Source organism: Dendrobates tinctorius, unplaced genomic scaffold, assembly GCF_039654945.1.
Source record: "Dendrobates tinctorius isolate UK_male_01 unplaced genomic scaffold, ASM3965494v1 ptg000035l, whole genome shotgun sequence".
Lineage (NCBI taxonomy): Eukaryota > Metazoa > Chordata > Amphibia > Anura > Dendrobatidae > Dendrobates > Dendrobates tinctorius.
In genome coordinates this window covers 33045309-33072678 of record NW_027361703.1, presented here as the reverse complement: position 1 = coordinate 33072678, position 27370 = coordinate 33045309, and the positions used below count along the sequence as shown (strand labels likewise).

Sequence of the window (27370 nt, the reverse complement as noted above, 5' to 3'; positions counted from 1 at the left end):
GCGCCGGACCGGATGGCGACACCCATCGCACCGGACCGCACCCCGGTGAGTATAATCTAACTCGTTTTTCTTATCTTTCAGGTTACATTGGGGGCTTATCTACAGCATTACAGAATGCTGTAGATAAGCCCCTGATGGCGGTGGCCGCATCTCATAGGCCAAAAATGGGGTGACAGATTCCCTTTAAAGACGTGATTTTTTTCCTCCCCTTCTTCTAAGAGCCATAACTTTTTATTTTTTCAATCAACAGACATATGAGGACTTGTTTTTTTGTGGGACAAGTTGTACTTTTGAATGACACCATTGATTTTACCATGTACTGTACTGGATAATGGGAAACAAATTCCAAGTGCGGTAAAACTGCAACAAATGTGCAATTCCATAATTGTTTTGGGTGTTTTTTATTTTATAATGTTCACTATATGGTAAAGCTGACCTGCCATCATGATTCTCCAGGTCAGTACAAGTACGCAGACACCAAACAAGTATATTTTTTTGTTTAAGCGATGAATAAAAAATCCAACATTTGTATGAAACATTTTTTTTGCTTTTGTGGACATTTTCCAACACTCACAGCATTTTCATTTTTTGGGATCTGGAGCTTATTTTTTGCACCCTAAGCTGATGTTTTTACTGATACCATTTTTGGGTAGAGATGATGCTTTGATTGACTCATTGCATTTTATTGTGATGTAATTTTGGAGTGTTAATTTTCTTCTTGTTACACTGTTTACCAATCGGATTAGTTTATTTTATATTTTGATAGATCGGACATGTCTAAATATAGCAATACCAAATATGTGTATCTTTTATTTTTTTTAATTGTTTTATTTTCAAGGGTGGTGGCAACAGGGGGGCGTGATTTGAAATTGCTTTTTCTATTTTTTTCATATTTTTAAAAACTTTTTTTTAACTTTTTACTGTATTTAATAGTCCCCTTAGAGGACTTGAAGCTGCGATTGTACAATTGTTGTCCTATAAATAGCAGTGCTTCAGCCCTGCTGTGTATAGCAGAAATCATGATCTCGTATGGGCCATCATTCACAGAAGGACCATAAAGACAGAAATGGGCATCATCAGCAGACTCCTGGCTGTCATAAAGACCCACCGGAGTCCCACGATCATGTCTCACTGGAGTATGGAATGACATGCGCCCCAGTTGACATGTGTTAAATACCGCTGTCAGAGATTGGTTGCAGGATTTAACAGTTCCACATCCATGGTTGGAGCACAGCCCCAAGAGTGGTGGTGAAAAGCACATGATGCCTGATTAAATCAGCCGTCATGTGTCGGGAAAGATGCAGGTTCAGCTTGTGAGCCCGCATCAAAGTTAGAGACATGACATATAATGTAAAAATAAGTCATATGTTGTGAAGGGGTGAGATATGAACATACACAGCTCCAATTGAATTTCAAGGGCTTTTCCATTTTAAGAAAGCCCCTTGTTCCCAGATGCAGAGTGTTTAAAAAAAAAAAAAAAAAAGAAACTCAGCTTTACACACCTTCCTTGGGTCCACCACCGAGTCTCAGCCGCTACTGCTGGTGTCTTGTATTGTTGGCAGTGGAGATGTCATATTGACAGTGTTTTAACCAATCAGTGAGCTCAGTTCAAGTAGTTGGAAAGAGCTGATCAGAGCCACTGATCTCACTGATTGGCTGCAGCTCTGTCGATGTGATATCAGTGCTGCAGACAATAAAAATCACCAAGAACAAAGGTAGATACTTAGCTTTGGATCCAGGAATAGTGAATAACAGTGAGCTGGTACTACTGTACTGCACATTTCGCATTTGTATGTTTATTGGACACTTGCTTATACATTTTTAGTTTTGTTTTTATTGTACACCTGCTTATAAATTTGATCTAAATATATTAAACGCTATAAGATCAGCAAAGTGAAATGCCCAATCCCTATTAGCTGACATTCTCAAGTCATATTAGAAGACTTCCCATCATCTGCACACAAAAAGAGGTGTATGTATTAGTATTGCAATGAATCAGTTGCACAACATCCTTAGACAAAGAAAAGAGTTGAGCAAATCTTGTATATACCATGAGCAGTTGTATATAGCGATCTACACAACTGGCACTAAGACAACACATCTATTCCAGCACACATCTGATCCAAGTGATGGCAAAGAAAAGAATAATGCAAAGTATTTATAAAAAAAAGGCCTTTCACTGAAAGGCCACATAGTAGTGTGAGAAGAACAAAGAACAAGAGCTGAGAGCAGCATTCATCATGGCTTTGTTTGTGACCTCCCTGGAAACCTTCCTTCACAATGAAAGCAGTAGCATCCAAGTATCCACTATCAGTGGCTGAAATAATATCAGGACTGACAGCCTTTAATCATGGAGTTATACCATGTTCAATAGCTTAGCTGATATTATTACATCGTTCATTTACGACAAAGATACAGTGCTACACAGAGTTATGTTTACCGGTATTTATCACTTACAGAATAGCAAATGCTGTGTTCTTCAGACTATATAATCCTGGATGGAATCATCTTCCTAATAAATAGGGGCAACTAATAGAAAGCATCATAGGCATGATCCTATCACCCTCAAATACTATCCACAGTGAATTTCTTGTTAATTTAGAGCAGCAAAATAATGTATTGAGCATTGCAAAAGAGCTTGACTTGAACCCCACGAAAGCTGTAAAAGTACCAAATTTCAAATTTTTACAATTTCTTCCTTACAAATTTACCAAAATTGCTGAGCAATCTGTTTTGATGTGAATCCCAATCTAGTGACTTAAAAGGCTAACCACCTTTCCATTTAATGGGTGATGATAACTCAAGTTACTGCTAGGGCCTCCAACATTGCACCACTGTTTCGTTTATTGTCTATGGGACTGTCGGACAAATTCAAGTGCTGTCCCAGTAACAGAGGCAAGAAATTGCAAGAAGCAGCAAGTGCTCTACTACTGTTCAATTTTGATGGAGCATTCAGATCTCTACTCTCAGGATAAAGTGTGACTGCGACTCCTATCACATAGGATACACAGAGACTGCTGCACAAACATTACAAAGGATACTGTTATGACTACGACCAAGCTCGCGGCCGAGCCGGCGCCTCCACATCGACCAACCACGCCGACATGGGGCGAGCGTCTCAGGTGGGGACGGAATGTGGACCCACTGGACCACAGGGAGGACCCGGGCCTACCCGGACTAGGGAAGAAGCCAGAAGTTTGGCAATATTTGATTGTAGATGTTTTGTATAACAATAGTTTTCCGCTTTGAGGCCATTCACAAATTCTTACATCTCAGCTATAATGCACAGTGTCCAAAGATGACCCAAAATTTGACTGACTTTGACCGACTATTCAAAATTCGACTGATCATTGATCACTTCAGCAACAAATTAGCTGAAGTGTACATTCCCCAAAGGGACATTTGGGTAGATGAGTCTCTAATACACTTCAAGAGGAGGATTAAATTCCAGCAATACCTGCCCAGTAAGAGGGCCAGGTATGGAATTAAATTAATCAAATTGTGTGAGAGTACCTCAAGGTACACCCACAGATTTAGAGTTTATGAAGGGAACAATACCTGGATTCAACCCCCTGAGTGCCCCCCTTTCCTGAGAATAAGTGGAAAACTAATTGTGCAGTTGCTCAGAAAAGGTAAGACAAGGACCCAATGTAACAACAACATGCTGGTGGTCAAGTATAAGGACACTAGGGATGTACTTTTCTTGAAAAACATACATGGTAATGGCAGCACCCTCACTGCTGTATGAGGTACAACTACACAGGTCCCCAAACCAGACTGGGTGGAATTGATTTCTCCGATCAAATCCTCCAGACATACAGTGCCATGAGAAAAGTCAAGGTGTGGTCGAAGAAGCTGGCCGTGAATATCATACAGATGGCAATGCACAATGCTTTTGTGCTTTCATTTCCAGGAGGTAGTAATCAAGGTCCTGTTTTTTGGAAGTCAGGAAATGGTGATGTTCAGTACTTCTGGAACTGAAGGTGCCCGTATAATACCAGGGCAACATTTTCCAGGTGAGGTCCCTCAAACTGCAAAGAAAGGATGGTCACAAAAAAGGTGCAAAGCGTATTACAGAGGAGGGATAAGAAAGGACACAACTTGACAATGTGAAACCTGCCCCCCCCCCAAAAAAAAAAAAAAACTGGCCTGTGTATAAAAGACTGCTTCAAACTGTACCATGCATCCACGGATTACTAAATTTTTTGCCGATTTACTCTAATTTATTGCATAAATTGATGAACTCTACACAACTCACATATGCCAACCAGATGCACTCTACACATTTTACATATGCTAACCTGATGTACTCTACACAACTCAAATATGGTGACCTGATGCACTCTACACAACTCACATATGCCGACTTGATGCACTCTACACATCTTACATATGCCAGCCTGATGTACTCTACACAACTCCCATATGCCACCACATCATAAAATTCACATATCAAGAAAGCACTAGAAAAATTCCAATATAGGGTCACTTTGTGATGGGCTACTACTGTTTGGCACCTCAAGGACTCTGCAAATGCAACAATACGCCCACAAACAATTTCATCAAAGCCTTTGCTCCAAAACTTCACTCCTTCTATAGAAACTTGGTAGCATGCCCAAATAGTAGTTTTCCACCACATATGGGGAATCATTGTACACAGGAGAAATTAAACAGCAGATTTTGGATTCCATTTTCTCCTGTTACCCTTGGGAAAATGAAAAATTTGGGGCAACATTTAAACAAATCTTTAGTGGTCAACCAGGAAAACTATCTGTTTTCTGTATTAATTTTATAATCACTAGGTGTGATTAATTTTTTTTTTTTTTTTTGGGGGGGGTATAATATAATTTATGTACTATAACAGTGGCACTCCAACCTGGTAAAAAAAAATTAAAAATAAAAAAAAAATTGAAAAATATATTTATTTTAAGCATGTTAGCCATGTGAAAAAAAAAAAACCAGAATAAACACCTAATGCGTTTCTGGTGCGTACACAGTGCCCTTAGTCATTAGTCATATTCCTATGACTAAGGGCGCTGTGTATGCACCAGAAATGTGTCAGGTGTTTATTCTGTTTTCAAACATGGCTAACATGCCTTAAATAAAGTTTTTTTCTATTTTACCAGGTTGGAGTGCCACTTCTATTCCTGTTTCCTTCTGCTAACTGCTGTGCTCACCAGCAGAATCTGGCACCCACCTATGTTTTCCTTGATTGGACCCAGCCACATTTGGTCGTATGTTTGGATCACGTGTCAAGATCCCATACCTCTTTCTCCTGCTCTATTACGGTGTTCCCCAACACCGGTCAACAAGAGCCACCAATGGTTCATGTTTTCAGGATTTCCTTAGTATTATACAGGTGATAATTGCATTACCTGGACAGGCAAGAATTCCATCACCTGTGCAATACTGAGGAAATCCTGAAAACATGAACCATTGGGTGGCTCTTGAGGAAAACTGCACTATAAAATATTAAGCAACCCTTTGAACTAGACAAAAAGGTATCCTATTAATATTACCTAAAATTGCCACACAATTGTCCATATTTACAGGGCTCAATTTCTCCTCCCAAAATTAAAAAGTGGAGTGGAGCACGCTCAAATCTTTGATTCATTCAAACATTATAAAGTTTAGATGTCAGCTCCCTACTATGAGTAGTCATCATTAATTTTTATAAGATTAGATATCTCACTAGCTCTTAAATAATCCCATTTCTCATTTTTCAAAGCATGAGCCAATTGATGATGTGAAAAATAAGAAACAGGGGCCAAATTGTATATCAAATCCAGATTTTAAATAAATCCCCTTACTGTATAATCTGATCTTTATTATAACTACACTTTCCCAATTTAACAATTCTGTTAGATTAATCTATCTTCTTTATACCATATATCTATTCCTCCATAGGAAAGACGAGGGAGGAAAAACAGCCTTCTATACCCTCTAGATCTCTAATTTGGATCCAAATCTTATGTATAATTTTAATTGCTCCCATCCTATTTAATGGGGCAACAGAGAATATGCCTTGCTCAAGTATCTGATATATACAGTATTATTGCATCTAATTTATGCATGCACCAGATTTTTAATTCTATTGTGTAGTTTATTGCCTTAGTAACTTTGTAATGAATCAGAGGTGGCCAGTGTCCCAAGCAAAGACTGCAGCGCTTGAAAGTTCTTTGCTATAGAGCTTGCAAGCATTGCTGTGAAGCTGGCCAAATTACTTACTCAGCCAGCTTCAGTTCCCCTGCTTCTTGGTTGCTGTAAAGGCAAAGCTGCCTCTACATGCAGTATGGGAGAATGTACAGTTCAAGCTATCGGGTCATCTATTTCTCTTGTCCAAATTGTCAATTTTCAGGAGTCCACTGATCCCTGATGAGTAGGAATCCACGAAGTAGGGGCTCAGTACTCTCATCTGCAATCGTGAGAACTTTCATTAAGACAAACAACTTGTATAAATGAAGAAACCAAGTCCCATAAGGGATGTACCCAGCTTCCCTACACTCTCCACTCCTCAACTCCATAACTAGCAAGATTTGTTTAAAATATTCCAGATGGAGAACACATAGGGTCAGAGAAAAATAATTTATTTTTGAAGTTGTTTAAAAATTCATTAAAAGAATTTCATCTTCTGAAAGAATCAGAAATAAACACATTTCCAACCTTGCAAACAGTTTATGTAAAAGGCACTCGACTTTCAGAAATTTTCTTTGAATGAATATGCATTTGCATCCCCAACAACTCACCGTTAGTTCACTTCTAAGCATAATAATACAGTCTGTCCTCAACTCCACTGCCCGACTAATCCACCTCTCTCCTCTGCAAATCCCTCCATTGGCTCCCAGTTCCCCAGCGAATCCAGTTCAAACTACTAACACTGACCTACAAAGCCATCCACAACCTTTCCCCTCCCTATATCTCTGACCTAATCTCCCAATATCTTCCCTCACGTAATCTTCGATCCTCCCAAGACCTCCTACTCTCCTCCACACTTATTCGTTCCTCACACAACCGCCTCCAAGATTTCTCCCAAATATCCCCTATCCTCTGGAATTCCATGCCTCAACACGTCCGATTATCCACCACTCTCGGATCCTTCAAACAGAACCTGAAAACCCATCTTTTCAGGAAAAGTTACAGCCTGCAATAACCATTCTGCCGCCTCACCACCGCCTCAAAACCACCAGAGCTGCTGCACCCCCGACCTTCTGTCTCTTCCCCACTATCCGATAGAATGTAAATCCGCAAGGACAGGGTCCTCTCCCCTCTGTACCAGTCTGTCATTGTAAATTTGTTTACTGTTAACGATATTTATAACTTTATATGTAATCCCCCTTCTCATGTACAGCCCCATGGAATTAATGGCGCTATATAAATAAAATAATAATAATAATAATAATAATACATATGTGAGAGCAGAGACCCCTCTGAGTTAGGCTAGGTTCATATTGCGTTAGGGGCATCCGTTTCACGGATCCGTTAAACAGATGCGCTAACGCAGACGTCATTTTTTACATCTTATGTGCACCTAGTGCTAACGTATGCGCCAACGCATGGTAGCATTTTGCTACCATGCGTTAACCATACAGGTCTATGCACAGCGAACATCTAGACCGCATTCTCGCATCATCGCTAATGCATGCTGAATTAGGCATGCGTTAGGATGGGCTACTATCATTGTGGCCAATGGGTGCGTTAACGCATCCGTTACATAGCGTTAGTGCCGTTATGTAACGGATGCGTTAAATGCATACCCATAACACAATGTGAACCCAGCTTTATAGAAAATGTGACTAGCCAGATCAAAATGCATAATTAATAGGACCTCTCAAGAGTCTAAGTCCTTACAATGTGTTATTTGGAGCCTACCCAGACTGCTCACTAGTTACCTGACTATTATTGAATTAGTGGCTGCCCAGAACCGGACAAGTTCTAAAATAATTAGATTTCCATCAAAATGTTTATCCACTTAGTATATTGCAGTCATCATATTATACAGCACTATACACTTACAATTTCTCATTTTGCCCTTCTACCCAGCTAATTTTTCTCTTTTCCATTAGTTCAATTATATCATGTGATTAAAAGCTGACTATCTAAATTCTTCTAAGCACTATGGTCAATTTTCCCTGTATGAGTCATAATCACTCCAAAAGTTCCTTACAGGGTGAGGAAGAAGCTGCTGGGTCAGGAGGTGATGAGGGAAATGATTTCTGCAGAGACTAGACACTTCCTGTTTCTACATAGAGCAGAGAAAACAGAAGAATTAGGCTAGTTTCACATTTGCGCTTTTGAGTGCAGCGACGGCCTGCGCACGGCTGCCGCTAAGCCCCGCCCCCTGCCCCGCCTCCGCCGGTAGCTCCGCCTACCGGCGCATAACGCTGCATGTGTCCCCTATCTTTATCACTGGGGGTGCAGTATGCGTTTGGCGGCGCATGCATCCTTTTCACGGTGCGCCGACCTTAAAATATAATAGACCTCACTCTTACAGAATTTCAACTTAATTTCCTGATTCTGTCATACACATTATTGCACATTCATAGAAGAAACTATCTGTTCTACGAAAAGTTATATCCAGAAAGGACATATTTATAATAAATGAAAAATTGTCCAACATTTTTGGATAAATATGACAAATTCATTGAGATCTGGACACCATGTATCGAATTTGCTTATCCCCATTTATCTACCGTATATACTCAAGTATAAGCCGACCCGAGTATAAGCCGAGGCACTTAATTTTGCCACAGAAAACTGGGTAAGCTTATTGACTCGAGTATAAGTCACCTTCTCCCTGTCCTGCTATGCGTGGCTCCCACTGATGTATGCATGGGTCCCCGGTCTCGCCTGGCCCCCCCGCGCCCGGATGGCTCGGCTCCCCCGGTGCCGCATGGCTCACCCCCGTCCTATCGGTGTATGCATGGCTCACCCCCCCCCCCCTGGTCCTACTCACCTTCCTCGTGCCGACGCTGCATCTCCGTTGTCCTGGTGGCAGCTCTCCTGTCCTAAGCGGTCACGTGGTACCACTCATTAAGGTAATGAATATGCGCTCCATGCCTATGGGAGTGGAGACACGTGCATATTCATTACCTTAACGAGTGGTACCACGTGACCGCTGAGCACAGGAAGACCTGTCAGCGCCGGGATGGAGATGCAGGGTCGGAGATGCAGCGGCGGCGCGAGGAGGGTGAGTATTATGTCTCCTGTTAGCCATTGGCAGAAGCTGCACCTGTCACTGTGCAACAGCCGTTGGCTCCTGCAGCTGCTGCGCCGTTTCCCCTCCCCCTGGCTTTCTGGACAATGACTCATGTATAAGCCGAGAAGGACATTTTCAGCACACAAAAAAATGTGCTGAAAATCTCGGCTTAGGCTAGTTTCACACTTGCTTTTTTTTGCAGCGCGTTTTTCCCGCAAAAAAACGCATTGAAAAAACGCATACATAAGCATACAACTGCTGCGTTTTTTTCAAGCATTTTTATGAGCATGCATGAAAAAAACGCAGCGTTTTTATGCGTTTGTATGCGTTTTTAGCGCGTTTTTACCGCGTTTGCGTTTTTTTCCAACATTTTTAGGTGGCCCCTCACACTTCCCAAACCATGACTTTACTAACCCTAACCCTGACCCTAACCCTAACCCTAACCCTGACCCTAACCCTAACCCTAACCCTGACCCTAACCCTTAACCAAATCATACTTAACCCTAACCCAAACCCTAAACCCTAACTAACCCTAACCCTAACCCTAACCCTGACCCTAACCCTAACCCTAACCCTGACCCTAACCCTAACCCTAACCCTAACCCTGACCCTAACCCTAACCCTGACCCTAACCCTTAACAAAACCATACTTAACCCTAACCCTGACCCTGACCCTAACCCTAACCCTAACCCTGACCCTAACCCTAACCCTAACCCTAACCCTAACCCTGACCCTAACCCTAACCCTAACCCTGACCCTAACCCTTAACAAAACCATACTTAACCCTAATCCTGACCCTAACCCTGACCCTAATCCTTAACAAAACCATACTTAACCCTAACCCTGACCCTAACCCTAACCCTGACCCTAACCCTAACCCTAACCCTGACCCTAACCCTAACCCTAACCCTAACCCTGACCCTAAACCTTAACAAAACCATACTTAACCCTAATCCTGACCCTAACCCTGACCCTAATCCTTAACAAAACCATACTTAACCCTAACCCTGACCCTAACCCTAACCCTGACCCTAACCCTAACCCTAACCCTGACCCTAACCCTAACCCTAACCCTAACCCTGACCCTAACCCTTAACAAAACCATACTTAACCCTAATCCTGACCCTAACCCTGACCCTAACCCTTAACCAAACCATACTAAACCCTAACCCTGACCCAAAACCCAACCCTAACCCTGACCCTGACCCTAACCCTAACCCTAAACCCCCTTAACTAACCCTAACTCTAACTCAAACCCCTAAATTCCATGGTTAAAAAAAAAAAACGCATATGCAAAAAAACGCTTACATGAGCATGCCAGTGCGCACATATGCGCATCCATAGGCTATAATGGCCCTTTTTAGCGCAAAACGTGCGCATATGTGCGCATGCGCTTTTTTGCAGGGCCAAAAAATGCAACATGATGCGTCTGGAAAATCCAATCGCACACCCCAAAAAAACGCAGCGCATGAAAATCGCATACATGCGCTTACAAGCGCGCAAGTATGCGCACCCATGTTAAAGATAGGGGAAAAAACGCATGCGCAGGTTAGCGTTTTTTTCCAGCGCTAAAAAACGCAAATGTGAAACCAGCCTTAAACACGAGTATATACACGGTATATTTCAATTTGCTCTGTCATGATGTGAAAACCATTCATTTTTTTACAAAAACATGCATTTTGGATACATTTCACCATGTGATTTTTATTGATTTGAGTGAAGTCAGTGATTTAAAATGCAGGGCAAAAATGCATAGAGAGTTGACATGCTGCAGGTTATTTTCTGCACAAAATGTGCAAGTCAATAATACGTAACGTTGCATGGCACTTTTTACTTTGAATTATGTTTGCTTACTGAAATGAATCCTTAAACACCTTTCTTTTTCTCTTCTCTCGCCTGTTTCTCCTTTTCCCATTACATTCTGTTATATCTGACTTCACCCCCATGGACACAGAAATCCTTTGTTCTACTTTACCTTGAATTGAATTCCAATAATACGATTGGTCTAATTAATTTCTGTCACTCCAGGCTATTGCTGATGTCGTGTCATTGTTCATACACCTTTTATTAAACCAATAAAAAGTTTTGTAATAGAAAATGTTACAATAAGCAATTAATGGATTCATTATAGACAGCTCTTATAGTATTTTTACTGTATCTCCAGCTCAGGAGACCTTTTGTCAGTGTCTGGTTTCTGATTGATTTCATGATAGAAATCTGATGAAGTTGCAGTTCTGATGATCCTATGAAGTTCTGACATTACCATGATCTGGTGACCAGTTGATTTGTTAAGTCTTTTATTCCAATGCCTTGATATTATTCTCCAAGCTTCTTGCGAGCATGCAGAGCAAAGTGTTAATCATCATTATCAGCACATTGTGGGTCATTTACATGCGTTTTTTTCCCAATAAATGCCGACAGGATTGTCTTGTGATGTCGACTAAGATTCATGTGCCCAGTTTACTAGGGGATATGGGTGTAATAGTCAGGATCCTCTGTTTGAATCTTTACTCTATAAGCCAAAAACATTCAGACGCTCTATAGCCTGCAATGATCCTCGGTTTACTGAACCACCGCACGACCTGCTCTACCCTCTCCTACTGTATCCTCACCCATCCCTGTAGACTGTGAGCCCTCGCGGGCAGGGTCCCCTCTCCTTATGTACTTGTGTGTCCCTTGTCCGTTGTCTTACACTTGTATATATTACACTTGTCTATATTTCCCCTTTTCACATGTAAAGCGCCATGGAATAAATGGCGCTATATAAATGCATAATAATAATAATAATAATATTATATCCTGGTGGATTTAGGATGTCTGTGTCAACATGTCCTGAGTGATGAACAAATGAGGGTTCCAAACTTTTTATTTCTTTGTGTAGTTTATTCACTATTGATGATCATGGTAAGGGATTGGTCACTGTACTTGGATTTCATTTTTGATTAATGGGATCCTGTCAGTAAAAAAAGCAGTGTATACCTTACCTTCAGCCCTAGAGGTTATCTGCAGTAATTGCAATGTTACGCATGTCTAGCTGTCTAATGGGAGGTGGAGCTGTAGGAAGAAAGTAAAGTATATTCTTTCTGCAGCTGCTCGCTTCCAGTCATTGGGGCAGAGCACAAGGTTGTAACAGGCACTGGTCTCTATGTTGTTGTGAGTAATCATTAAACCTGCTGTGTGTTGGACAGTGTGCTCCACAGTGTGTACACTAGGCAGGATGCAAGCCAAAGCATGGTGTGCGCTAAGCAGGTACGGACTGGAACTGAAATTCATCCCTGGCATTTGAAATTACACAGGCCCATGAGGTCACTGACCCCAAACACCAGATGTGGATATATTACCAATATTACCAAAATTTACTACAAGACCAATAATTCTAATGGTATCCGTGGTCCGCTGGGGTAAGTGACTGAGCCAGCGACTTTGTGCATCATCATAACTCTTAACAGTATGGGTGTCTTGAGACCACCGATTCTGTTAACAACACAACCAGACAGGCTCTTCTGGCATTTGCCAGACTTGCCAGATGGCCAGTCCGGCTCTGGTGCTAAGGAGGATGCAAGCCAAGGCACGGTGTGTGTGCTAAGCAGGATGCAAGCCAAGGCGCAGTGTGTGTGCTAAGCAGGATGTGTAAGGGGAACGACCAGACTGCGGGCACCTGCTTGCCGGGGCTGGAATTATTGAGGCTGCATCCCCTGTTACCTGGGGAAGCTTTAGCAAGGTGGACCTTCCTCCTGACCTAGGGGGTGGGGGATAAGAGGGAAAAGCACACGCAGCAGCGGAGTTTGGCGCAAACCGAGGGCAGCATGCAGTCAGGTGAGCAGCGCGCTCTGCTTCCCCTCCCCACTGAGTACTGGCACTGCAGCAGGGCCCCACCGTTGCAGAGGGACCGCTGCCAGAAGAGAAGCCGGGCGTGCTACAGCAATCAAGAGAGAGGGACTGCTTCGCTCAGGGAAGACGCTTGTTCAGCAGCAGCCAGAGAGAGGAGTGCTCCGTCCTGGAAGCACCAGCACCGTGCAGGCTAGCGTCTGCCCTCTCCTGCCGTGGGGACTAGAGAGCGAGAGACGTGTAGTGTGTGCCCGGTGACTACCAGAGAATAAGACACCGTATGCTCCATATCCATGAGTACAGTGCACGTGCCACATAAGAGTGACCGGGTACGGGACAGACACTTGCGCCCTGACTTTGCCAGTGTACAGCTCTGGCGGAAATTAAGAGACCACTGCACAGTTTTCTAAAAATCACCATCTCTACCTATCTGACAGCCATTCCATCCAGTGTCAGTTGAATTCCAGCCAAAGTACACCTCATTCTACTTAATGTGCTTCTGTTTAGGTGTTCACCTGAACCAAACTTTCTTATTTAATGAGGGAAAGTATAAATAACACTGTTGTGGTCTTCACAATCCTCTTGCAATACGATAAGCTGGATGGCCAAACAAGTGCTAGGAATAGCCCAAAATTAATTTGAATGAAAAAATAACTATGCCAAAGGAGTTGAAAAGAAAAGTCTTGAGTGAGGAAAAGAAGGGCTCAATTCTGGCTTTACTAGCAGAGGGATACAGTGAGAGTCATTTTGCCTCCATCCTTAAACTTTTAAAGATGGCAGTCCATTACAACAAGGTCAAGCAGCAGACATTGAGGACAACAAAGCTACAGACCAGCAGAGAGCGAAAGAGACTCTCCACTGACCGGAATGACCGTCATGTCACTCAGCAATCGCAGGATGACATCTAGTGACCTACAAAAGGAATGGCAAATGGTAGCTGGGGTGAAGTGCACAGCAACAACAGTTCGTAACATGCTCCTGGAGGCAGGACTCAAGTCATGCAAAGCTAGAAAAAGCCTTTCATCAATGAGAAGGAGAGCCAGGCTGAAGTTTGCCAAAGACCATAAGGATTGGACCATAGAGGACTGAAGTAAGGAAATCTTCTCTGATGAGTCTAATTTTCAGCTTTGCCCAACACCTGGTCATCTAATGGTTAGACGGAGACCTGGAGAGACGTACAAGCCACAGTGTCTTGCACCCACTGTGAAATTTAGTGGAGGATCGGTGATGCTTCAGCAAGGCTGGAATTGGGCAGGTTAATCTTTGCGAAGCATGTATGAATCAAGCCGCATACAAGGTTATCCTGGAAAAACAGTTGATTCCTTCTGCTCAGGCAATGTTCCCCAACTCAGAGGACTGTTTTTTCCAGCAGGACAATGTGCCATGCCACACAGCTACAGTTGTGGCCAAAAGTTTTGACACCCCTGCAATTCTGTCAGATAATACTCGGTTTCATCCTGAAAATGAGTGCAACACAAATTCTTTGGTATTATCTTCATTTAATTTGTCTTAAATGAAAAAACACAAAAAGAATTGTCCTAAAGCCAAATTGGACATAATTCCACACCAAACATAAAAATGAGGGTGGACAAAAGTATTGGCACTGTTTGAAAAATCATGTGATGCTTCTCTAATTTGTGTAATTAACAGCACCTGTAACTTACCTGTGGCACCTAACAGGTGTTGGCAATAACTAAATCACACTTGCAGCCAGTTGACATGGATTAAAGTTGACTCAATGTCTGTCCTGTGTCCTTGTGTGTACCACATTGAGCATGGAGAAAAGAAAGAAGACCAAAAAACTGTCTGAGGACTTGAGAAACCAAATTGTGAGGAAGCATGAGCAATCTCAAGGCTACAAGTCCATCTCCAAAGACCTGAATGTTCCTGTGTCTACCGTGCGCAGTGTCATCAAGAAGTTTAAAGCCCATGGCACTGTGGCTAACCTCCCTAGATGTGGACGGAAAAGAAAAATTGACAAGAGATTTCAAAACAAGATTGTGCGGATGTTGGATAAAGAACCTCGACTAACATCCAAACAAGTTCAAGCTGCCCTGCAGTCCGAGGGTACAACAGTGTCAACCCGTACTATCTGTCGGCGTCTGAATGAAAAGGGACTGGATGGTAGGAGACCCAGGAAGACCCCACTTCTTACTCCGAGACATAAAAAAGCCAGGCTGGAGTTTGCCAAAACTTACCTGAAAAAGCCTAAAACGTTTTGGAAGAATGTTCTCTGGTCAGATGAGACAAAAGTAGAGCTTTTTGGGCAAAGGCATCAACATAGAGTTTACAGGAGAAAAAAAGAGGCATTCAAAGAAAAGAACACGGTCCCTACAGTCAAACATGGCGGAGGTTCCCTGATGTTTTGGGGTTGCTTTGCTGCCTCTGGCACTGGACTGCTTGACCGTGTGCATGGCATTATGTAGTCAGAAGACTACCAACAAATTTTGCAGCATAATGTAGGGCCCAGTGTGAGAAAGCTGGGTCTCCCTCAGAGGTCATGGGTCTTCCAGCAGGACAATGACCCAAAACACACTTCAAAAAGCACTAGAAAATGATTTGAGAGAAAGCACTGGAGACTTCTAAGGTGGCCAGCAATGAGTCCAGACCTGAATCCCATAGAACACCTGTGGAGAGATCTAAAAATGGCAGTTTGGAGAAGGCACCCTTCAAATATCAGGGACCTGAAGCAGTTTGCCAAAGAAGAATGGTCTAAAATTCCAGCAGAGCATTGTAAGAAACTCATTGATGGTTACCGGAAGCGGTTGGTCACAGTTATTTTGGCTAAAGGTTGTGCAACCAATTATTAGGCTGAGGGTGCCAATACTTTTGTCTGGCCCATTTTTGGAGTTTTGTGTGAAATGATCAATGTTTTGCTTTTTGCTTCATTCTCTTTTGTGTTTTTTCATTTAAGACAAATTAAATAAAGATAAGAATCGCAGGGGTGTCAATACTTTTGGCCACAACTGTAGGTCAATGTGTGTATGAAGGACCACCACATCAAATCCCTGTCATAGCCAGCCCAATCTGCTCACCTGAACCCCATTGAAAATCTCTGGTATGTAATCAAGAGGAAAATGGATAGTTACAAGCCATCAAACAAGGAAGAACTGCTTAAATTTTTGTACCAGGAGTGGCATAAGGTCACCCAAAAGCAGTGTGAAAGACTGGTAGAAAGCATGCCAAGACGCATGAAAGCTGTGATTAAAAATCATGGCTATTCCACAAAATATTGATTTCTGAACTCTTCCTGAGTTAAAACATTAGTATTGTTGTTTCTAAATGATTATGAACTTGCTTTCTTAGCATTATTTGACGTCTGCAAGCACTGCATTTTTTTTTTGTTGTTGCTATTTTGACCATTTCTTATTTTCTGAAAACAAATACAAAACTTAGTGCTTGGAAATTCAGAGACATGTTGTCAGTAGTTTATAGAATAAAAGAGCAATTTACATTAATACACCTATAAAGAGAAAAATCAGACAAACTGAAAATTTTGCAGTGGTCTCTTAATTTTTGCCAGAGCTGTATAGTGGCCAAGCCACGTTGGGCTCGTACAGGACTGTGGCCCACACCATTGTGAGCCACTGCAGCATATGGACTAGGGGCTCAGCGGAAGATGCCGGAGAATGACCGCTGCCGCCAGAAGACGGGGCATTGCTGTCCACAGTATCCCATTGGAAAAAGACACCGGGACTGCTGTTGTCGGCACTATTGACTTCATAGTCTGAGGAACTACTGACTTTCTAGCCAGAATTCAACAGGCGCAGTGTGTGTGCTACACAGGATGCAAGCCAAAGCAGTGTGTGTGCTAAGCAGAATGCAAGTCAAAGCATGGTATGTGTGCGACACAGGATGCAGGCCAAGGTGCAAGCCAAGGCGCAGTGTGTGCTAATCAAGATTCTTCTTCTTTTGTGGCCACAATCAGTATGGACCTCCTGGCGCAGTGGCCACCATGTTTGGCAATGCCTCTTTTAGATACAAATATCCAATTCAATCCCTCCCAGGGTGACTATGGGTATAGTCAGACGGCCGTATACATTGTGCCGCGAATGGAACGCAGTGCACAGACTGACTGGTGGCTCTTGCGACTCGAGCGTGACAGCTGCATTGAAACACATGAAGCTGTCAAGCTTCATGTATCAAGGAGAGCCGCTGGCCAGTCCGTGCACCGCTTTCCAATCTCAGTCCGATTCATACGGCAATCTGGCTGAGCCCTAAAAGTGGGAAATTAACTTTTTTAATAAGGTCCATGCCAGTATCTAGTCAGGGATTTTGTGCTCCTATTGAACTTCAACCACAGATCAATTCCCAGACCAATCAAATGATATCCTACTCACAATGTAGTGCCTGGAGCTGACATTTCTGATCACCATGTACTAAGAGACATGGGCATGCTCTGCAATGGATATACCATTACTCCAGTGTCAACTAACAGGAACAATTCCCAAACATAAATAATGTATGCAATCATTTCGCAGCTTATCAGTACTAATAAATTGTATGCATAGCATCAGATAAGCATACCACAGTACATATTATCACTCGGCCGTAAATGGTACATGCCGGAATACCTAGCCAAAGTTAGACAACTTCATAAATCCTTAGTAACACGTGACAATCTAAATTTAAGAGGAGGGGACCCTCCAAATCTTACAGATGGTAGGTGGTATCAGCTTAAAGGGTAATTAACAAATAACAACCTCACAATGGTGTAACTAATTCCCACCTTACTACCCTTGTGCCTCTCTGGTCCCTGTAATTCTTGGGTCTGTAGTAGTCTTATGTCCATACAGACCGAGCACGAAGCACAGAGACCAGTGGGACCTGAAAAGGATTAGAATGGAATTGGCTGGGGATTGATAAAGTGAGAATTACTCCTTTTATTAGTTTACACCTTTCTTAGTGGGCTTTAAAGTGGTTGGACAACGCCTTGTATTAATGGCAGATACTGTATTTCATTGTGCACACTGAAGGGAAGAGCTGTCAATCACTGAGTGTGACCACCCACAGGTTAAAGGGGTTGTCCACCACTGGACACCCTCTCTTAACTGTTAAAGCGCCTCAGATAGCAGTTGTCACGTGACTGTCCTGGATTCAAAGTGCTGACATTGCTGGCACGGCGCTGGTTCGAAAGGTGAGGATGTGGGTTTTCTTCATTTTATCAAGGGCATTTTTAGCAGTTATGGGGGTCCTCCATTAGTTGACAACCTCTTTAAAGACTGAAATAAATACATAAATATTAATTTTGACTGTTTACGGCAAAACTATGCAGATATCTACTCAGTTTCTTCTGTTCTACCCAATGCTGTCTGCACATACAACTGCCTGCTTAACATCACAGCTTCACTTTAGGTATATATTTGTCTTTCACACCATAAAGACAAGTTTCCATGGCAGTATATTAATGATCCTATCATGGGTGCAACACTCAAATTGGTTGTCCACAACCGGATGACCCCTTCTTAATAGCTTCATGACATAAAGCAAATACTCTACACACTTTTATAACATAAAGGTGCCATTCCTGCAATGTTCTTGCTGCATCTCTTGGGCGATTGGGGACATTATAAGTGTGAAGTGTTCTTGTTTTATGTTGTGCAATGAAGATTTTAAGAAAGGATCCACTGGCATAAGACCTCTTTAAGATGACCATACACTTTAAAGGGATGTGGGGAGCAGACCGTTATCTTTCCGATACTCCCAAATATATAAATACTAGCTGCTGGCCCGATTTTAAAGCATTGAGTACTCTAGACTATGGCCAGCGGGAGAGTAAAATAAAAAAAGTGATATACTCACCATCCGACAGTCCCCGGACTGTGTCCCTTCTCTCCACACTCCCGACATCTTCCGTTCCCAGTAATGCTTTGCGACAAAGACTGCTGCTGACGTCACTCTCGCGAGAGCGCGATGTCCTCAGTGGTCTTTGGCGCAAAGCATTACTGGGAACGGAAGATGCTGTGAGTGTGGAGAGAAGGGACACAGTCCGGGGGCCGTCGGATGGTGAGTATATCACTTTTTTTACTTTAATTCTATTTTTACACGTTTATGGTACCTAGGGTCAGGAGGAGTCTCCTCTCCTCTGGACACTGGGTACCGCTAGCCGGTCACCTCCCGGCTGCGTCGCCGCTGACGCCCGTGTGCCCGGAGATGACCTGTGGCAACCGTCGGGAAATCAGCGACTAGCGCCGCTGATCTCCTGATGGTAGCAGTGGCGTGCGTCCTTCTAATTGAGGCCTGCTCACTGCGCCTGTCGATGATTGGTCGCGGCCGCCAGGCCTCAACCAATCAGCAACGCAGGATTTCGGTTACAGACAGACACCATAAGACGATTATATATATAGATTCAGCTCAGCCAAACACTTGTTTTCACTATAGGAAGTTAGAAGCTGCTACCCATTACCACTACTAGTAAAACCTAGCGATTGTATATGAACAATATGGCTGCAGTGAAATAAATGTTACCCACCGTAAATCCAGCAACCATGAGCCTATGTTCAATGGTTCTAGCTCCAAGGCCATATTAGATAGCTGTTAGTTGGGTGATCTTGTTCGTCTGATAGCTATATCTCCTGTTGCCCCCCAAACACAGGAATGCTTGGCTCTCCAGAGCATTCTTGTATTGACTGTGAGAGAGCCGCTGCCATACTCCTCTGAAAATGGCTTACCTCCCCGGCCAAATAAAAGTGTCGGGAGACTTAATTCCAACCACCTGATCATTAGGTTGCCCAACACAATCTGTGAGAGCACAGTTGAGAACCTCCCATGCCCATTAGATGGTCTGTTGATCCTGATGAAATTGACCTTCAGGTTAGAAATGCGTGAATTATGTTAGAGCAAATGAATTAGAGTGGAACTAAATTTTACAAAAATCTGCATTCACCAAAATACATATTATTTGTAATTCTCTTCTGTGCGGGTTCAGCAAAATGCCATCAGCCCCCATGTTTCTGAATTGTAAAGAGCCACCAAATGTAAAAAAACAAAAAAAAAATACTCCCACTCACCAATATGGAACTCTGTTCCTCACAGTCACCCTTCCAGTTGTCATTGAATCTTCTGATCACTGATTCTCGTGCTGAAAACCCCAGGCCTCTCCCCATAGGTCGGGACTTCCGTTTCTGCACAGGTGCCAGCAAGGTCACGGAGCATGATGCGACGTCATGATGCTGTGGCCTTTGGTGCACTTGCATGAGTGGTGAAGATGTGGCGAGAACCCGACTGGTGATGGTGAGGAGTGGATTTTTTTTCATTTTTAATCTTGGGGTTTGTAGAAACCCCAGAGCATAAGAAAAGACATTAAATTCTAGGAAAACCAGGCAAATGTGAACTTCACCTGATCTGTTCATCACTGTTTTAGGTGCAAAATATCACAGTAGGCAGCACATCGCCTCTATGGTACAAAACTTCATAAAATGCACAGAATGTTAATCTATAAAAATATTACAATTCATGTTCTCTCTTCTGCAATATTTTTTAACCCATTACTAAATATGGTCTTCTACAAACACCGTAAAAGAATATAAAACATGGAAAAGATATGAGGGTTCAGTCCAATATGCTTTATTTTAAAGAGGATGTCAACTACTTTAACATTGATGGCCCATCCTTAGGATAGATCATCAATATCTGATCGGTGGCGGTGCGACACCTGGCCTGGCAGCCTTGGCGATCAACTGTTCTCTGTGTCAGGGGCTACTGGAACTGACCAGTAACAGAGGTGCACAGCACAGCTCCGTCTACCGAATAGTGGCGGCGGCCAGATACCGCACATCCGCCCTCTATTGACTTGATTAGGGGACGGAGGCGCACTACCCAGCCGCGGTCACTATACAGCTGTGCCTTTCCGTAACTGAGCAGCAACGAGAACAGCTGATTGGTGGAGTGTTGCAACCCCACCGACATTGTTGACCTATCCTAAGGATAGGCCATCAATGTTAACGTAGTGGACAACCTCTTTAAAATAAAATGCACATTCCAATTTATTTTGCTATATGTGATGAACCTCCTCATTGGTTGCCATTTACAATCTTTGCCCACTGATTTGCTTTCAGGTTTTGATGTCCATAAAACAGATCTTATGTACTCTGATTTTTCTTTGTGCTGCTGAGCATTTCGTACCATTTCACGTACGGTGTGGTGCATTTCATGTGTGACAGTAGGGTACGTTAGGTAACAAAACAAGCCTTCTCCAGCTCTTTGTCTACACATGATCCTCAGGATGAGAAAGCCCAGACCGTCTGTGGCCGGTAAATGATGCCAATGAAAGAATAATTAAAGGGCAAGCAATGCAGCGGAGGAGAATAGCCATACACTGGATGCTACAAAGCCTCCTCGTCTCCATATTCCGGCACAGAATAAAGAGCAGCGCTGGGTCCTGATGAAGATTAGATCAGCTCCGAATAGGAAAGGCTGAAAATGTGATCTGGCTAAAAAAGGCAAATCTGGCTGGAACTAAGGATGTGATGGGATAATTATGATTTCTACGGATTCGTTATACCCCTGGGCTTCCGTCTAGATATTGTTCCAAAGCCGACTTGAGTGAATTGACATATTAGTACGTGAGGGCAGCAGGCGTCTCCGTGCAGCCACCATCTGGCCAGCAGACAATGCTCAGTGAATGGGTTTAATGCACGGAGCTTTCATTACCTGATTTAGCTCCGGCTTTTCGGAATTCGCCGTGGCACATGCACACAGGTAATCACCCTGGCGTAGCTACCAGCGAGGGGGAAACGCACTTGTAGACCATCGGACGCCCCTGGGCTAGTGAGGGGGAGCGAGGCTGTTTGTGCTCACAAAAGAAAATCAATGGTATAAGCATGCTGTATCCAGGAGACATTGCGGGAGGCGATCCGCTGCTCAGATCTCTGCTATTAAAGTCAACGGAGCGAGGAATGAATTGGGTTCTACTCTATACGCTGCGTCCAGTACACAGGATCCATTGTGGATGCTCGTCTCTTGTTTAACCCCAAGCCGGCCAGGGATGGAAAAAGGGACCGTGTACCTATGATGAACCTCTATATGTACGAAGGAAAGCCATGTACAAGGCTATGTAATAGCTGATGTCTTCTATGACCCAGATCACTGGAGGAAAAAGCCATTTACAGCTATTCCCCCAATATATAAGTATGCATATAGTCGTCATATAGTCTATGACCAACATCACTGGCGATCTCCACTAATAGCTATATATTAGGGGAAAGCTTCAGTTTCAATAGCAGGGATTAGCACACGCTTTATTGTCACCGCGTGGACCGGTTCACAGAGAGATATGGTGACCCGAAAATACAGGATAATGGCCAATCAGAATAGTAAAACGCGTCCCCCGAGATCGCATACAGATTGATCATTACTAGCACATCTAACCCCTCCTGACAGAGCAGAGGGTCCCTGAGAAGGACCATTATGTCTGGATCACGCAGTGTGATGTGGAGCGTGGCACCTGGTGACAGGTCAGTGCGATCACCTGTGACCTCCTCACAGGCCGGGCGGAGCCGTCATGTAGGACCCAGGGTGACTGCACCTGACAGGCAGCACGGTGCCCGCAGCCACCCGGCTCTAGCACGGTGCATCACTCACCCACTCGCCAGGCAGACAGCAGCTGCAGACACGCCAGCAGGCAGCGGACGTGGAACATCTCCGGGGCTGTGTGGGGAGCGCCGACTGCCAGGAGAACGTAGATCCCGAGCGCTGATGTGGATCCCCGTGTGCCGGTGCCGTCTCTAGCAGCGCGTCATGGCCGGCTCCCACTCCACAGCTCCCCACTCACAGGATCACAGACAACGAATGGAAACTGCCTCGCAGGGCAAAAGCGCAGCCAGGGAACAGGGGGTTAACCGAGGCACAAGTCACACCCCCTGCACCCGATTGGCTCATCTCTAGAGCTCCCTTGTAGCAGGTTTTTGGGAAATGATACGGGGGCCACACTGTGGAAGAGTGAGAAGCGGAGGCGTGAAGGGTTAAATCATTTCTGGCTTACACGAAAGCCCACAGGGATGGGTAGCTGAGGTGCGGGGAAATGTTACATGGTCTCCTTCCAGATCCCACTAAGCCAGTGGTGAGAAGCTAGCAGCCCCCAGAAGCACGGCTGACCCCCTGGGGATGGAAAGAGGAAGAGGAGACAGGTGCAGACCGGGGTAACACAGAGCGTAGGTCGCTGGGCAGGACGGTCACAGGCTACCTGCATGCTTCAGCCCCACTCACACCTGTCACACACACCCCTGCAAGGGTTAACGCCGCCCCCTCCCTCCTCTGTTCTGACACATTCCTGAGCTGGTGCTCTCCCCTGACAGTGTGCTTCCATCCAGTAGTGTGCTCTCCTGCTGAGCCACCTCTGTCCTGGCCCCATCCCCTCTCCTACCCCTGCCCTGCCCCACAACAGGTAACCACACAGCCCTCCCCTGCCCCACACAGTAACCACACAGCCCTCCCCTGCCCTGCCCCACACGGTAACCACACAGCCCTCCCCTGCCCTGCCCCACACGGTAACCACACAGCCCTCCCCTGCCCTGCCCCACACGGTAACCACACAGCCCTCCCCTGCCCCACACGGTAACCACACAGCCCTCCCCTGCCCCACACGGTAGCCACACAGCCCTGCCCCACACAGCCCTCCCCTGCCCCACACGGTAACCACACAGCCCTCCCCTGCCCCACACAGTAACCACACAGCCCTCCCCTGCCCTGCCCCACACGGTAACCACACAGCCCTCCCCTGCCCCACACAGTAACCACACAGCCCTCCCCTGCCCTGCCCCACACGGTAACCACACAGCCCTCCCCTGCCCCACACGGTAACCACACAGCCCTCCCCTGCCCCACACGGTAACCACACAGCCCTCCCCTGCCCCACACGGTAGCCACACAGCCCTGCCCCAGCCCCACACAGTAACCACACAGCTCTCCCCTGCCCCACACGGTAACCACACAGCCCTCCCCTGCCCCACACGGTAACCACACAGCCCTCCCCTGCCCCACACGGTAACCACACAGCCCTCCCCTGCCCCACACGGTAACCACACAGCCCTCCCCTGCCCCACACGGTAGCCACACAGCCCTGCCCCACACAGCCCTCCCCTGCCCCACACGGTAACCAGGGCTGTGGAGTCGGTAAGCCAAACCTCCGACTCCGACTCCTCAATTTCCCTTACACCGACTCTGACTCCAACTCCGACTCCGACTCCACGACTCCGACTCCGACTCCCACACATATTGCTTATATTTAAGTGAAAAATTTATTGTAGTACAATGTGAACCTCAGACATTTAATCATTTTTATGATCCAATAATCAAGATATTTATATAGAACAGAATATATATTGGTGTACTACCCGGTTTTCATTCTTTTTGGTACAGATACGATATGGATAGACAGATATGGATAAATGGATAGATAGAGCAGATTTCTAATCTGCTTTTGCTATTGAAAACATTATCTATGAGCTCAAAAACCTTTCAGGTGATGCAGTTTTTTAAAAAGATGATCAGCTTTTGCAGCTGAAAAACGTATCCTCAAAAAACACAGGAAAAACGCTGTGTGTGAATGTAGCCTTAGATCAGGAATATAACAGCCATTTATAGGACATTTCATAACTTTCCCAAACTCCTATGAAAAAATATTCAGCACATGCTGCATTGAATTACTGTACCCAATTTATTATATATTTTAGGAGTCGAAGTCGGTCGATTTTATACCGACTCCAACTCCGACTCCACCAAAATGAGCACCGACTCCGACTCCACGACTCCGACTCCGACTCCACAGCCCTGACGGTAACCACACAGCCCTGCCCCACACAGCCCTCCCCTGCCCCACACGGTAACCACACAACCTTCCCCTGCCCCAAACAGTAACCACACAGCCCTCCCCTGCCCCACACGGTAACCACACAGCCCTGTCCCACACAGTAACCACACAGCCCTCCCCTGCCCCACATGGTAACCACACAGCCCTGCCCCACACAGCCCTCCCCTGCCCCACACGGTAACCACACAACCTTCCCCTGCCCCAAACAGTAACCACACAGCCCTCCCCTGCCCCACACGGTAACCACACAGCCCTGCCCCACACAGTAACCACACAGCCCTCCCCTGCCCAACACGGTAATGACACAGCCCTCCTCTGCCCCACACGGTAACCACACATCCCTGCCCCAGCCCCACACGGTAACCACACAGCCCTCCCCTGCCCCACACAGTAACCACACAGCCCTCTTCTGCCCCACACGTTAACCACACAGCCCTGCCCTAGTCCCACACAGTCACCACACAGCCCTCCCCTGCCCCACACGGTAACCACACAGCCCTGCCCCACACAGTAACCACACAGCCCTTCCCTGCCCCACATGGTAACCACACAACCTTCTCCTGCCCCAAACAGTAACCACACAGCCCTCTTCTGCCCCACACGGTAACCACACAGCCCTGTTCCAGCCCCACACAGTAACCACACAGCCCTCCCCTGCCCCACACGGTAACCACACAGCCCTCCTCTGCCCCACACGGTAACCACACATCCCTGCCCCAGCCCCACACAGTAACCACACAGCCCCCCCCTGCCCCACACGGTAACCACACAGCCCTCCCCTGCCCCACACAGTAACCACACAGCCCTCTTCTGCCCCACATGGTAACCACACAGTCCTGCCCCAGCCCCACACAGTAACCACACAGCCCTCCCCTGCCCCACACAGTAACCACACAGCCCTCCCCTGCCCCACACGATAACCACACAGCCCTGCCCCAGCCCCACACAGTAACCACACAGCCCTCCCCTGCCCCACACGGTAACCACAAAGCCCTGCCCCACACGGTAACCACAAAGCCCTGCCCCACACAGTAACCATACAGCCCTCCCCTGCCCCACACAGTAACCACACAGCCCTCTTCTGCCCCACACAGTAACCACACAGCCCTGCCCCAGCCCCACACGGTAACCACACAGTCCTGCCCCAGCCCCACACAGTAACCACACAGCCCTCCCCTGCCCCACACGGTAACCACACAGCCCTCCCCTGCCCCACACAGTAACCACACAGCCCTCTTCTGCCCCACACGGTAACCACACAGCCCTGCCCCAGCCCCACACGGTAACCACACAGCCCTCCCCTGCCCCACACGGTAACCACACAGCCCTGCCCCACACAGTAATAATAATAATAATAAATTTTATTTCTATAGCGCCGACATATTCCGCAGCACTTTACATTTCAGAGGGGATTTGTACAGACAATAGACATTACAGCATAACAATAATCACATACAGTAGATTATAACAAATACCAAGAGGAATGAGGGTCCTGCTCGCAAGCTTACAGTCTATGAGGAAAGAGGTAGACACGAAAGGTGGGTGGTAACAGTTGCCCTGATTGTATGGACCAGCCATAATGTTAAGTGTGTAACAGTACAGACAGAGGGCAAATGGATGCATAAAGCATGTGGGAACATGATGCGGGAAATCTGGTTGTGGTAAAACTTTTGGCTGTGCCACACAGGGATAGATTAGGTTAATGTGTTGAGGCGATAGGCCAGTCTGAATAAATGCGTTTTCAGGGCACGCTTAAAATTGTGGGGATTGGGGACTAATCGTATTGACCTGGGAAGTGCATTCCAAAGAATTGGCGCGGCACGTGTAAAGTCTTGGAGACGGGAGTGGGAGGTCCTGACTATTGAGGATACTAACCTCAGGTCATCAGCAGAACGGAGGGCGCGGGTAGGGTGGTATACTGAAACAAGGGAGGAGATGTAGGGTGGTGCTGAGCTACAGAGGGCTTTGTGGGTGAGGGTAATAAGTTTATACTGAATTCTGGAGTGGATGGGTAGCCAGTGTAATGACTGGCACAAGGTAGAGGCATCGGTGTAACGATTGGTGAGGAATATGATCCTGGCTGCAGCATTCAAGACAGATTGGAGAGGGGAGAGTTTGGTAAGAGGGAGACCGATTAGAAGAGAGTTACAATAGTCGAGACGAGAATGAATAAGAGAAACAGTAAGAGTTTTTGCAGAGTCCAAAGTAAGAAAAGGTCGAATTCTAGAAATGTTTTTGAGGTGCAGATGACAAGAGCGAGCCAGTGATCGAATGTGGGGGGCAAAGGAAAGCTCAGAATCAAGTATGACCCCAAGACAGCGGGCCTGTTGCTGGGGAGTAATAGTGGAGCCACCCACAGAAATAGCAATGTCGGGTATAGGTACATTAGTAGAGGGAGGAAACACCAGGAGTTCAGTTTTTGACAGGTTCAGTTTCAGATATAGTGAGGACATGATGTTAGACACAGCGTTTAGACAATCGCCGGTATTCTCTAGAAAGGCTGGCGTGATGTCAGGAGAAGAAGCGTATAATTGGG

The 27370-nt window shown here is 45.4% G+C and overlaps 1 protein-coding gene across 4 annotated transcripts in view; it reads right to left on the bottom strand.

Moving 5' to 3' along the window:
• The window catches only part of PTPRZ1 (protein tyrosine phosphatase receptor type Z1), a 354695-nt gene extending 331820 nt beyond the window's left edge, over positions 1 to 22875 (bottom strand). For 2 of the 4 annotated variants that reach the window (XM_073573382.1, XM_073573383.1), the window contains exon 1: positions 22608 to 22858. In XM_073573382.1, coding sequence (XP_073429483.1) covers positions 22608 to 22665 — 58 coding nt within the window. In that variant the 5' untranslated portion in view covers positions 22666 to 22858. Of the gene's footprint in view, positions 1 to 22607 lie in introns of all 4 variants that reach the window. The other 2 variants (XM_073573380.1, XM_073573381.1) reach the window with 2 other exon arrangements.
• Positions 22876 to 27370: the final 4495 nt, after the last annotated feature.